The following is a 12,658-nucleotide window of genomic DNA, read 5'->3' as shown; positions in this document are numbered from 1 at the left end:
TTTTGGTAAATCCAAGGATGCAATATTTATCAGCTGGATTCCAGAATCCACAGATTTTAGCAATAAAGGAACACAGTGCTGCGGTTACTGCATGGATATTCTGCAATATGTCATTTTAAGTGTCAATGGGGTTTGATTCACTAATTGTAGCTCTGAGTAACAGTGAGAGTTATCAGCTGTTACGAGCGCTGTAAAAGCAAGCATGCTTTAATTACTGTCATTGCACGCTATGAACCCTATTGGCATCATAGTGTGTGTAATGGGGACAAGCAGGGCTGGATTTGTACTCTTTACTGCCCAAGGCCACTGTCACTAGCCGCCCCCCTTTGGTATAGGTAGCAAGATGATCCCTCCCCCCTTCCCTCCAATATAGGTGGCCAGATGACTCCCTTAATCCCTCCTTTTCCCACCCCCCTTCAGTATAGGTAGCCAGCTCGCCTTCACACCGCAGCAGCCATCAGTGTCACTCATTTCTCCACTCGTCTTCAGTGCAGAAGCTTCCTCTTCCTTTCCGTTTCCAATGCTGCCCAAGTCCATAGCGGCGGGCCACAATGCAAACGTGTACATAGAGCAAGGTGGCCGATGCACAGGCCATTGGCAGCAGAGTACCGCGGTCAGGCGCGCGCCTGATCGCCCTGTATTGCAGCATTTGCAAGCTTGCACCAGTTTAGCCTGCTGCTTTGGTGCCCTTGCTTCTGTGGTTCCCTAGGCCATGGCCTAGGCGGCCTTGCCCTAAATCCGGCCCTGGAGACAAGGCAGTCAGCATACGCTATGCTGCTATTCAGTAGCATATATGGATTTCCACGGTAAGACACTTATCATAAATCCGAGAGTAAGCTTTAGGCTAATAAGCCTCCTTCAGACTCTATTCCCATTGACTGACAATGTTAGAACACACAGATTATATATATTTGAACATCAGAAGGGGGTACATACTGTAGATATTTTTGCAAAAATAATTGTCATTCAGATGCATTAAATACAACAGGACATTAAAAAGGATCTTGCAAGGATTGTGAAGATGGTGCAAGAGCCCTTCCGATGTCCTGTTGTAATAAATGCTTCTGAATGTTCTAATATTGTTAGTCAACAGGAATAGAGTCAGGTGAAAAGCCTTCTTCCGACTATTCCTGTTGACTAACAAGGTTTGAAGGCTTGCTTTTTTCCTTTCAAGTTAGCCAATAAATAATTATATAATGATAATCCTAACATTTGTATAGCGCTTTTCTCCTGTCAAAGTCAAAGCGCTTTAGGGCTGCAGCCACTAGGGATGATCAATGAGAGGCCACCCTGCAGTGTTAGGAAGTTTCGCCCAAGGACTCCTTATTGAATAGAGGCTGGCTTACTGAACAGGAAGAGCGATGTCAGAGCGTAGGGATGACCCAGCCTAGGAGAACTCATGGAGAAGCATGTGATCAGCTGATAGATTTGTAAGGCTCTGATTTGCTGGCCATGATCATGTGTTAAACCAGGAAGTCATCACAGCAAATCAGAGGCTTACAAATCTGTCAGCTGATCAGCCTGATCACATGCTTCTCCATTAGTTCTCATAGGCTGGGCCATCCCTAGTCAGGGGCAGAGCCCTTTACTATTACACTAATAAATGAACAGCCTGATTACCCCTTCATAGTTTGGCCCTTTAGGGTGATCATTTGAAATGTGTGAGCTAATTGCTATTGATAAACTGTAATTATCTGTGCACTTCTAACTTGAGATTGGAACCCTATAAATAAAATTTAAGCATTGAGCATTACTTTTTTTCTGGGCACAGTAAGTTCTGAGACAAAAAAAGTCAGTGAAATTCCATTATGAAACATGTGCCTGGACTAGGCTATATGGCAGTTTTAGGAGTACACTAAAATAAATAAGTGCCTTCTCCAATGTACCCTTAAATAGTATCTAGTGATGAGCAAAACCCCCACTGACTCAGGAAAAAGAAATCCAGCCAATTGGAGCTAGTAGCTGCCAATCAATTAGCTTGCATTTGCTTAATCAGAAGCCAGTGGTTGTGATTGGCTGAATTTAAATGCACTCCATCCACTAATGGAGATTTGCATGTTCATCTTTAGGAGTTACTGTTTGGTTTTAAAACAAACAAAAAAACAAAAAACAAGCTGTTATAGCCCTCAGCTTTGTGAACAAGCTGTTTTTGGAACAGATGGGAGGGACAGTGACTATTTGCAGAGTACTCTTAGTTAAGAATCTGATTTTAGATCATTATTATTTTACCACCATCCTCACAAACACTTGTATTTCAAGAGTAGCTTTAATTTGGGTTTCTCAGTTCTTCTATAAAGCAAAGATGGGCGTGGCTGATTGAGAGGGCTGGTTGAGAATGGCACGCTCTGGTTTTTTTTAAAGCTTTTAATATATATTTTTCAGTCAGGGACTGTGGCGGTTGGCAAGGGCCAGTCTGGAGAAATGATTCCACTAGTTTTTGAGCTGATTGTGTTTTTCTTTCTTGTAGGTGTGGTCAGAGAAGCATCAAAAGAATGTGACCATAAAGGATATCTGCTATGCCCCACTGAATCCTACCAACCCTTCCCAAACAGACTGCTGTGTGAACAGCCTAATGCAGTACTTCCAGAATGACAAGGCCCGCTTCAACATGGAGGTGACACAGACAGTGTCTGGGGAAACAGGAAAAGTCGGATGGAGGGACCATTTCCTGTACTGTGTCAAGTAAGTAACGGAACCAACAAATTCACAAAATACATATGCAGGCCAAATTGGGGAAAAATAATCTTTATCTTTAATAACCTCCCTTTAGTTGATCAATTTTCATGCCATGGCTGCCTCCAGTGGCGTAACTACAAATCATGGGGCTGACCTACAAACCCTTGATGGGGCCCACCAATGTTCACTTCTTTTGCTGTGTGGTGGCCCTCCCTGTGTTCCTGTGTGGTGGCTCTTCCTATGTGGTGGCCCTTCCTGTGTGGTGGCCCTTCCTGTGTGGTTGCCCTTCCTGTGTGGTGGCCCTTCCTGTGTTCCTGTGTGGTGGCTCTTCCTGTGTTCCTGCTGGCTCTTCCTGTGTTCCTGTGTGGCGGCCCTTCCTGTGTGGTTGCTCTTCCTGTGTTCCTGTGTGGTGGCCCTTCCTGTGTTCCTGTGTGGTGGCCCTTCCTGTGTTCCTGTGTGGTGGCTCTTCCTGTGTTCCTGTGTGGTTGCTCTTCTTGTGTTTCTGTGTGGTGGCCCTTCCTGTGTTCCTGTGTGGTGGCCCTTCCTGTGTTCCTATGTGGTGGCCCTTCCTGTGTTCCTGGTGCTCTTCCTGTGTTCCTGTGTGATGGCTCTTCCCGTGTTCCTGTGTGGTGGCCCTTTCCTGTGTTCCTGTGTGGTGGCCCTTCCTGTGTTCCTGGTGGCTGTTCCTGTGTTCCTGTGTGATGGCTCTTCCCGTGTTCCTGTGTGGTGGCCCTTCCTGTGTTCCTTTGTGGTGGCTTTTCCTGTGTTCCTGGTGGCTCATCCTGTGTTCCTGTGTGGTGGGCCTTCCTGTGTTCCTGGTGGCTCTTCCTGTGTGGTGGCTCTTCCTGTGTTCCTTTGTGGTGGCCCTTCCTGTGTTCCTGGTGGCTCTTCCTGTGTTCCTGTGTGGTGGCCCTTCCTGTGTTCCTGTGTGGTGGCTCATCCTGTGTTCCTGGTGGCTCTTCCTGTGTTCCTGGTGGCTCTTCTTGTGTGGTGGCTCTTCCTGTGTGGTGGCTCTTCCTGTGTTCCTGGTGGCTCTTCCTGTGTTCCTGTGTGGTGGCTGTTCCTGTGTGGTGGCTCTTCCTGTGTTCCTGTGTGGTGGCTCTTCCTGTGTTCCTGGTGGCTCTTCCTGTGTTCCTGTGTGGTGGCTCTTCCTGTGTCCCTGGTGGCTCTTCCTGTGTTCCTGTGTGGTGGCTCTTCCTGTGTTCCTGGTGGCTCTTCCTGTATTCCTGTGTGGTGGCTCTTCCGGTGTTCCTGTGTAACACCCCTCCTCCCCCCCTCCACCGTGTGTGGCCAGTCACATACACAGAGTAAGGGTAGGCAGCAGTGTGGATTTACCTGGTCCAGCACTTCATCAGGTGTCTTCTTCCTCCCAGCAGCCACTCAGTTTATGCTGTAAACTCACCTCCCGATCACGTCACATGCATCGGGAGGCAGTGATATGCAAGCACAGAGCTTGCGGCTGCTGGGTAAAAGAGGAGATGTGATGCAACGTTGGAGCGGAAAAATAGACTTTTCTCCCTGTGCTTACCCTGCAAGGTGGGAGGGAAGAGAAGCGGGCCCACGTAGGACGCCTAGAGGTGCGAGCCGGGACCCCATAGGACTCCTATGCGATCCTGGGGATCATGGGGGCTATTTTTACTTAAGAGCTGGTTCACACGGGCATCTGCTGAGCTTTTCGCTTGGCATTGCGTCCAAACGCCAGCGTTTAAACGCCAGCATTTAAAAGCTAGCTTTTAAAGGCTGGATGCTGGAGAAAGAGAAAAAGGAGCGGGAGGACACCAGGAGCCCGATCTGGTGTATTATCACAGATAAAAAAGGTAAGTATATAAAAGTATTCAGATATACTCACAAAGCCGGGTTGCACAACGCAACCAAGTAAACTCGCATGTGGGGGAAGTACCGTCCCCACTCGGCCTTGTGGTTTCGCTTTATTGGTTGCAACTCCTTAGGAAAGAAACACCCGCCTGGGTGTTGACCCTCAAGCTGGAGGGAATAAAACAATGACAAGAGGTAGGAGGCGCCCTTGGGGTACTTATAAAATAGTTAGTATACCACTGTGTTAGAGGAACCCCTATAGGGGCATATATCTAATAAAACAAAAAACAAAAGGTATGGACAGATCCTACCTTATGAAGTGTTCACTCAGGGTATCGTAAAAAGAATACTTTAATATGGCAATTTTAAATTGACATCTTAGGCGCCTGAGACCGGGGACTTCACCCTTTGTGGCACGTTACTCGACCTGATGAAGCGGTGGTTACCGCGAAACGCGTTGTCAATTTAAAAGTGCCATATTAAAGTATTCTTTTTACGATACCCTGAGTGAACACTTCATAAGGTAGGATCTGTCCATACCTTTAGCTTTTTGTTTTATTAGATATATGCCCCTATAGGGGTTCCTCTAACACAGTGGTATACTAACTATTTTTTATAAGTACCCCAAGGGCGCCTCCTACCTCTTGTCATAGCTTTTGAAGGCTAGCTTTTGAAGGCTTTTGGGAAGCGTTCAAGGCTAGCAGTTCTGGTCTCTGCTATTGTTTCCTGGCGTTTAACGCCTCTGATAGCAGCATGTTGCTTTTGAGACTAGACGCAACAGTGGGATCTACCGCCAGGCTTTCACAAAAGCCTGCAAAAGCCAGCTCTAAACGCTTCCATTCACTTGCATGGGATGGCAGCAGATCCCAAAAAACGTTGCGTCTGAAACGCTGCGTTAAACGCCACAAAAACGCCCGTCTGAACCAGCCCTAACTGTGTATCATCCCCATTGCAGTTTAAAAAGTGATGATAATGCAGTGCAGGCAGTTGAAGCAGCCATGTATGTAGAGTCTGCATCATTGTGGGGGGCCGGGCGCTAAGAGGGCCCGGTAAAGCACCTCCACATCATACACTACTGGCTTCCAGCAGAGCCACAGGTTCTCTTCTCTTTACTGTAGCACTGTGCTCCAACATTTAGCAGAAGTCTTTTGTACTACTGTGATCATGAAGGGGGGGCAGCTCATTGGTTTGCGGGAGGGCCAGGAACTGTGTCCAATCGTGCTGCCCTAAAATTTACGTTGCCCCGCATGCGCAGTGTAACCCTGTGCTGCGAGATTTCCTGTACTATTATGCTGCAGGTGATATCACTGGCCCGTATTCATATCACTTTTTCTCCTAAGTTTTTTCCTAGGAGATAATTCTTTAATTCTTTATCTCCTATTTAAAGTAACTTTTTAGAACTGAAATAGTGAAAAATTACTAACCAAATTATTTTCAGTATTTTCCTGCTTGCTGGTCATATTGACAAGGTGTGAAAATTTTCCCTAGGAGAACACTAAGGGCTTGTTCACACCTAGGGCGTTTTCGCTATTTTTTCAGCGCCGGCCATTTTCAAAATTGCCGTAAAAGCGTTTGTGCAATGGTTCCTTATGGGACTGTTCATATCTGCGCATTTTGTCAGCTTTTCGCAGACCAAAGTGCTGCCTGTACCATTTTTAGAGCGATTTTGCTGGAAGGTATAGGAAAAGTGCAAAACACTCACAAAATCACTTTCTTTGGTGATTGCGTTGGTGCTTTCATGAAAAAATAAATTGTATTTATTCATATTTCCGGGTGAAAGAGTTCACTTCCTGACTGATGTCAGGATGTGAAACAACAGAATTGCTCTGCAAAAGTGCTTAGAAAAGTGCTTTACAAATAATCGTAACGTGCAGGTGAGCGCCGGGAGGGGAAAGAAAATTGCAAAACGCTGGCCTCAGTGACTGCGATTTTAGATGTGAACAAAGCCTAAAGGTGGCCACACACGATACAATAAAATGATCCGATTTTACAGCAATTCGATAAAGATCGGATCTCCCGAAAAAATTTAAAGCTTTTTTTCATTCGACTGGATTTCCGGATTTCCCATTTTCTTCGGTTTTTATCGATCTGGAATGCCAGATATTTTTCTTCCTTCTTTCTAAAGATTGTATGGTGTGTGTTAGATTGTCAACTTATTAATATACACACCCTAGCAAGTTTGTTAGTTTTTAATCATTTTTATCATAACTGGGGAAAAATTTAACATACATGTGTGGTACATTGGTCAGATTTTTTAAATGTTACAATTAGTCAGAAAAATTGATTAAAATTCTTAAATTAAACAGATATTTAAAAAATTGTATGGTGTGTGGCCACCTTAAGGAGAAAAAGTGAAGAGCCACTGTGCTAGTTATCAATACAACATCTCAGACTGATATCAGCTTTCTTTCTTCATCTTCCTTTGCAGCTCCCCGCTGTCGTTCCAGGACATTACCGATTTGGAGCTGAGCTGTATGGCAGACTATGGTGCTCCTGTCTTTCCGTTCCTTGCTGTAGGCGGTTATGAGGGTAACAGTCGCCAGTTATACACTGATGTTATACACTTTCTAGTGCTACCCTTCACACTGTGCGCGTTGTATAGCACATAACACATTACAATGTGTGTGAACTGAAATTAACACTGTGCGCATTATAACATACATGTTAAATCAAAGCGTAAGAATAATGCAATTTGTTACTGCACAGAGATGTGAACAGGGCCATAGAATTGTATGGGTAGTGAGTTAAAATGCATCCTTAGGGTCCTTTCACATTTGCTGCTTTCTGTTGCGATCTGATTGTTCTTCAATTGTACCGTTATATAAAAAGTGGCATCGCACCTTAAAGTTTTGACAGTGAGGCTTACATTACCATGAAAGTAAGCTTCACCACCATCGCGTTGTCCTGTATCACAAGTGTGTCTTGCGTTGCCCTGATGGAAGCCGTTGCATTGCACTGCACCGCGAGTTAGGGGATTGTCCCATAGGGCTAACATTGCTTCTGCATCAGTATGCACCAATTTTGTGCGACATGACGCAATGGCGTAAGTGTGAAAGGAGCTGGAGGTCTTTTTCACATGGAGGGCTGACGACAGTGAATCCACCATCTTTCAGCTGCTGTCGTGCATCAGCCAGGCACTGCTCAGCATGGGCAATGGAGAGGCCGCCGCTGTACACGCACATTTGAAACGGCTGCGACCAAATTTAGGCACAAGGTTAACCTGAAAGCAAAGCCGGGACAAGGTCCTCCAGCACCCAAAGCTGAGACACCGAAGTCGGCCCCTCCATTCCTCCCAGCCTGCCGCCACACACTGATTGCTATTAGGCTAAGAGGCGCCCCAGGGCCCCCAACCTCCCCAACACTTTAATCTCTAGTTATCTGGCTTGCAGTCTTTGGCCTCAATTCACTAAACTTATCTCCTGTCTTTAATAACTCTTCTAGAGTTGTTACCATGGTGATAAGGCATGTAGTATTCAGGAAACATTTTACCTCAGGCAAGCCTAAAGTTAACTCTTCTGTCTTTAAATTAACTCTCCAATCCTTAAAATAACTCCAGAGTTAAAGACAGGCTGTTAATTAGCTGCATGTGAAAATAACTACAGAGGAGGTAAATTAACTACAGAGGAGGTAAATTAACTACAGGAGAGGTAACTTAAGGAATGAAGAGGTAAGATAACTCTCTCACGTGTGGAGGTAAGTTTTCTCTTGCCTTATTATCTCTAGCATGATCTTAGTGAATTGAGGCCAATGCCATGTATCCCTTTTTCTTAATTCTCTCTGCTTCAAACACAAAAGGGGAATGATAGGCGAAGCGCGAGTTGTGTGCCCCCTCCTACACTGCATCCTGAGGCTAGAGCCTCTCCTGCCTCTGCCTCGGCCTGGCCCTGCCTGAAAGATGACTCATCCTGCTGCAGGCAAACTCCTGGGTGGCGTTAATGCTATTCCCCCTCTGAGTTGTCGCTACTCAGGATGAATATGTAATTGCCGGCACCCAAATTAGTAATTAAGCACCGATATAGTCGTAATTCTCATTGCGGCCTATGGCAAACCCCAAAGTGCTGCACTGAAATCACTTGCTTTGCGCTGTATTGAGTAAAATCTGAGTGTATCTGTACTCAGATGTACATGTCATAGCGGGCGCTGACACGTGTGGGTTTACAAACTACTTTTTTTTTTTAAGATCAAGTTGTACAGAAAACTGCAGGGTGTGGCAAAAATCAATTTAAAACAATTCTATAGTTGATTGGAACAGAATAAGAAATCCAAAAGTTGGGTTTTACAATCGTATCTGAAGACAGGAAATGCCCTAATTGACTCGTTTATGAGAACAATCGATCATTACCTTCCGATTACTTACTTATTACCTACTTACTTACTTATCGTGAATGTGCATTGAAAGATAGCATCTGATTAAAAAATGTTACTGTTAATGGGCATCTAAAAACAAAAGGACCTTCTCAGACTAACTTAGCAACACTCACACAGGGTCCCTACAGACAAGTGTCATCTCACTGGATGGCAGAGGATGCTTTGGAAACTGAGTGTCATGGAACCACAGTTTTTTTTCCTATTAATGAATTAGTACAAATGGTTAAAAACTAACATAAAGCACTAAGTGGTTAAAACCAAACAAAAACTATACTTTACCGTTCTTCATGATATTTTCTCCTCCTTGTCCATCTTACAGAAAGTCGTTTCTCTGAGGCAGAAGCTCTCATTCTGACCATCTCCCTGAACAATTTTCCCCGGTCGGACCCGCGATTTGACTATGTCCTGTTGTGGGAGAGCGAGTTTCTGAATATTGTGCAAGACTATCTAAAGGACCCAAAAAGTAACCTGACCTTCGGTTACATGGCAGAGGTGAGCAGCAGCCGTACCCTCCTTCCCCATCTTTCACTGGTCTGAAACTCCGCTTCTTTCTTTTTTCCAGACCTGTGTTGCCTCCTAGATTTTAACTTTATTGTGCCATCCAGTCTGTTGTACACAAGTGGTTTGCCTAATCAATCCAAATTTTTCCCCTTAAAGTACCCCTGAACCTGGTTGTAAATAATATACTTTTTATACTGTGTCATTTCTGGTGCTGTGACATACATCACAGCACAATCCTCCCCCTTCAGCGCCCCCTGAGTCCCCCACTCTGCTCAGCCAAAATATTTGACTTGAGCAGAACGTTGATGAAAGGCGCGGAGGAAGTGTCAGTACTTTCCCCTCTCTGCCAGTCCTTAGTTCCACCCCCTGAACTCATAGCTTATAGTTCCTGAACTGAGTACTGCATACAGCGGGCATGGGAACTGCGCTGTGTGCAGACTTCTGATAACTGAGGTCAGAACGATAGTGTATATTATTACACTATCGTTTTGACCTGAATTACCACAAGCCCGTACACCCTGCGCGCTGTGTGCGGTACTCAGATCGGAACTGTAAGCTGCGAGTGCAGGGGCGGAGCTAAGGACGGGCAGAGAGGAGGAAGTACTACTGATACTTCCTCCCCGGCCATCATTGAAGACTCAGTACAGCGGAGGAAAGAGGGGGAGCTGGAGGGGAGGAGGATAGTGCTGTGATATGCCACAGTTCCAGAAATCAGACAATATGTATAAAAAGTATGTTGTTCAAAATGCTATTTACCCAGTTTGTTTAACATGTCTTCCACTAATAAAATGTTTTGAAAACAAAACCCCATTCAGGTGTACTGTAAAGTGAAAATAATATACTCTATAATAAAACCCCTTTGTCCCTACATGTTCCTGTCTCTGTGTCATTGGATCGTGCTTTTTCTCTACTGCGCATGTGCGCAGCACAGACCCGGACAGCCTTTGAGACAGGAGGACTGGCCAGTGAGCCGTGCCGGCGTGTGTGCAGGCGGACTGCAGGGCCAGTTTAGGCAACAATGGGGCCCCAGGGCAAAATAAAACTGGGAGGCCCCCCAACTAATACCCCGGAACAAAAATCGGCATTAAGGGACCTTTTTCGCAGCTGTTATAGTCAGGGTGTGAAGCCCCAATCGGTCGGAGCTCCACATTATGGCTACCCCAGCCTGCATGGGGGACAAGGGGTTAAAAAGTTTCAGGAGGGGGGACCCCACATCATTTATTTATTTATTTTAAATTCCCACACTCTAAACATAAAAAAAATTGGGAAAATAGGAAAAAATGCCAGGGATCTTCATAGAGCCATATTGCGGCTGTATAGCGATCTCTGGCCAAAGCGCTGCGGCTGCATATGGACCCCCTGGAAACCCCATCAGGAAATGTATTGCTCTTTCGTTTGATGCATATAAAATTACACTACTGTTAGGTTTGCTACGAAAAGTGACATTTACCGCATTTAAAAGTATACTTTTTTCCTTCGAAAATTTAAAATCGATTTTCTCAAAAACTATAAGGTCTTTTTGAAAAATAGTTTTTTCCTTTTATTCCCAATGATCTCCTTAACATATCCTGAAAATTTAGGGTTTCTAGCATTTAAGGTGGATTTGCTATTAACCATTAAAATCGGCAGGTTTTTAAATGTGTATTTTTTTCCTTTGAAACTTTAAAATCGATTTTCTCAAAAACTATAAGGTCGTTTTAAAATGTTTTTTTCCTCTTGAAGCCACTGAGGGCCCCTACAAGCTCTGGGGCCCTGGGGAAGCTGCCCCCTTTGCCTCTATGGTAGCGCCGGCCCTGGCCGACTGGTGAGCACACATAAGAGGCAGGTGCACGCTTATGCGCACTTTAAAAGACAGACCTAGAGCCCGTTTTTAAACGGGCTTGGGTCTACTACTAATAAATATATATTTTTTTTACAATATTCATTCATAATTCATTTAATCAGTATTTGTAAATTCTGTCCTCTCCCTGATTTACAGGCGGCGACATCTTTAGTCCTGCCAGGTGATCTCTGTGGAATGTTTGTTTACTGAGAGTCCTGAAGCCAGTATAAAATATACCTGGTCTCCCAGAATGCTTGGGGGGGGGGGGGGAGGGGCGGGAATTCCACATATCTAATCAGCCTAGGCTAAGCATCACTGGGAAGGCGGGGTTCCATACCAATATACAGCAACATATTGATATGGGAAGTGTTTCTGATGCTGAAACCAGGATAATAAAGTAAAAGTGGGTATCCTAAATAATTTAGTGCATTCTACTAAATGTCACGACTACAGTGCCTCTTTAATCTCTCCTGTCCTCTGTTTTCCATCTGCTGTAGGTGTACAAGTGTTCCATTGTTGTATCTAATTTCCATCTTTCTTACAACAGCGATCGTTGGAGGATGAGATTAACCGTAGCACAGCTGAAGACATTCCCATATTTGCTGTCAGCTATCTGGTGATCTTCCTATACATAACTCTGGCCTTAGGGGAGTACAGCAGCTGCCGGAGAGTGCTGGTGAGAGAGCCGCCAGGGATTCTGTACATTAGCCTTACACAGGCTTTGCAAAACTACTACATTCACCACTCGATAACCTTATAGTGCAGTTGTAGCTCCTGCATCTATTTTTGTTATTATTATTTTTTTTTTTGTAATTATATAGCACCAACATCTTCCACATTCCATTTAAGCCACGCCCCTGCCACACTCCTAACCACGCCCCCACCACACCCCTAGTCATGCATACTATAAAGATTTCATAAGAAAAATGTTATTTTATAATTCAAACCACATTTTCCTTCACTTGAAAATAAGAAATATATCAATTTAAAGAAGATCTGTGATTTACAGCACATTAAAATAAATATATTACTGTTTCCCCCGTTATTCCCCCTCTTCTAAACTTTTAAACCTTTGGGCAAAATGGCTGCGATGTAAAGTGCTTCCGGGTCATGAAGTTCCACACAGTGTTCCTGTACTGCTGTCCACGAGAGTGAGCTGAATTTAAGCGCTATGCATAGTACAATACTACAAATCAAATAGTGAGGAGCACAGATACATGAGATTTTCAAAACTCTGTACAGCCAGGACATCCAGTAATACAAATACTGTACAGTATATACATTGGTGATGGGTAGTTTGAGACACCACCAATGCTGGTACATGTTTATATGATGCCGAATTACAGCAGAATAAGAAACACTAGGGAGAGGCCTGTGCCCTTGCAAGCTTACAGTCTAGAGCAGGCTTTCTCAACCAGGGTTCCCTGAGCACTCTGCAGGGGTTCCTTGGCATTTTCCCCCATCGTGGGGGACGTA

General features: G+C 44.7%; 1 protein-coding gene across 1 annotated transcript in view; it reads left to right on the top strand.

Annotated features, from left to right (window-relative positions):
* Positions 1–12,658, top strand: part of NPC1L1 (NPC1 like intracellular cholesterol transporter 1) — a 79,283-nt gene that overhangs the window by 20,019 nt on the left and 46,606 nt on the right. The window contains exons 3-6 of the mRNA XM_068274763.1: positions 2,468–2,682; positions 6,920–7,020; positions 9,179–9,351; positions 11,730–11,858. Of these exons, the coding sequence (XP_068130864.1) occupies positions 2,468–2,682; positions 6,920–7,020; positions 9,179–9,351; positions 11,730–11,858 (618 nt within the window). The remainder of the gene's footprint in view (positions 1–2,467; positions 2,683–6,919; positions 7,021–9,178; positions 9,352–11,729; positions 11,859–12,658) is intronic.

This window comes from Hyperolius riggenbachi, chromosome 3 (genome assembly GCF_040937935.1).
Source record: "Hyperolius riggenbachi isolate aHypRig1 chromosome 3, aHypRig1.pri, whole genome shotgun sequence".
Classification (NCBI taxonomy): domain Eukaryota; kingdom Metazoa; phylum Chordata; class Amphibia; order Anura; family Hyperoliidae; genus Hyperolius; species Hyperolius riggenbachi.
This window is presented reverse-complemented; position numbering and strand designations above follow the sequence as displayed.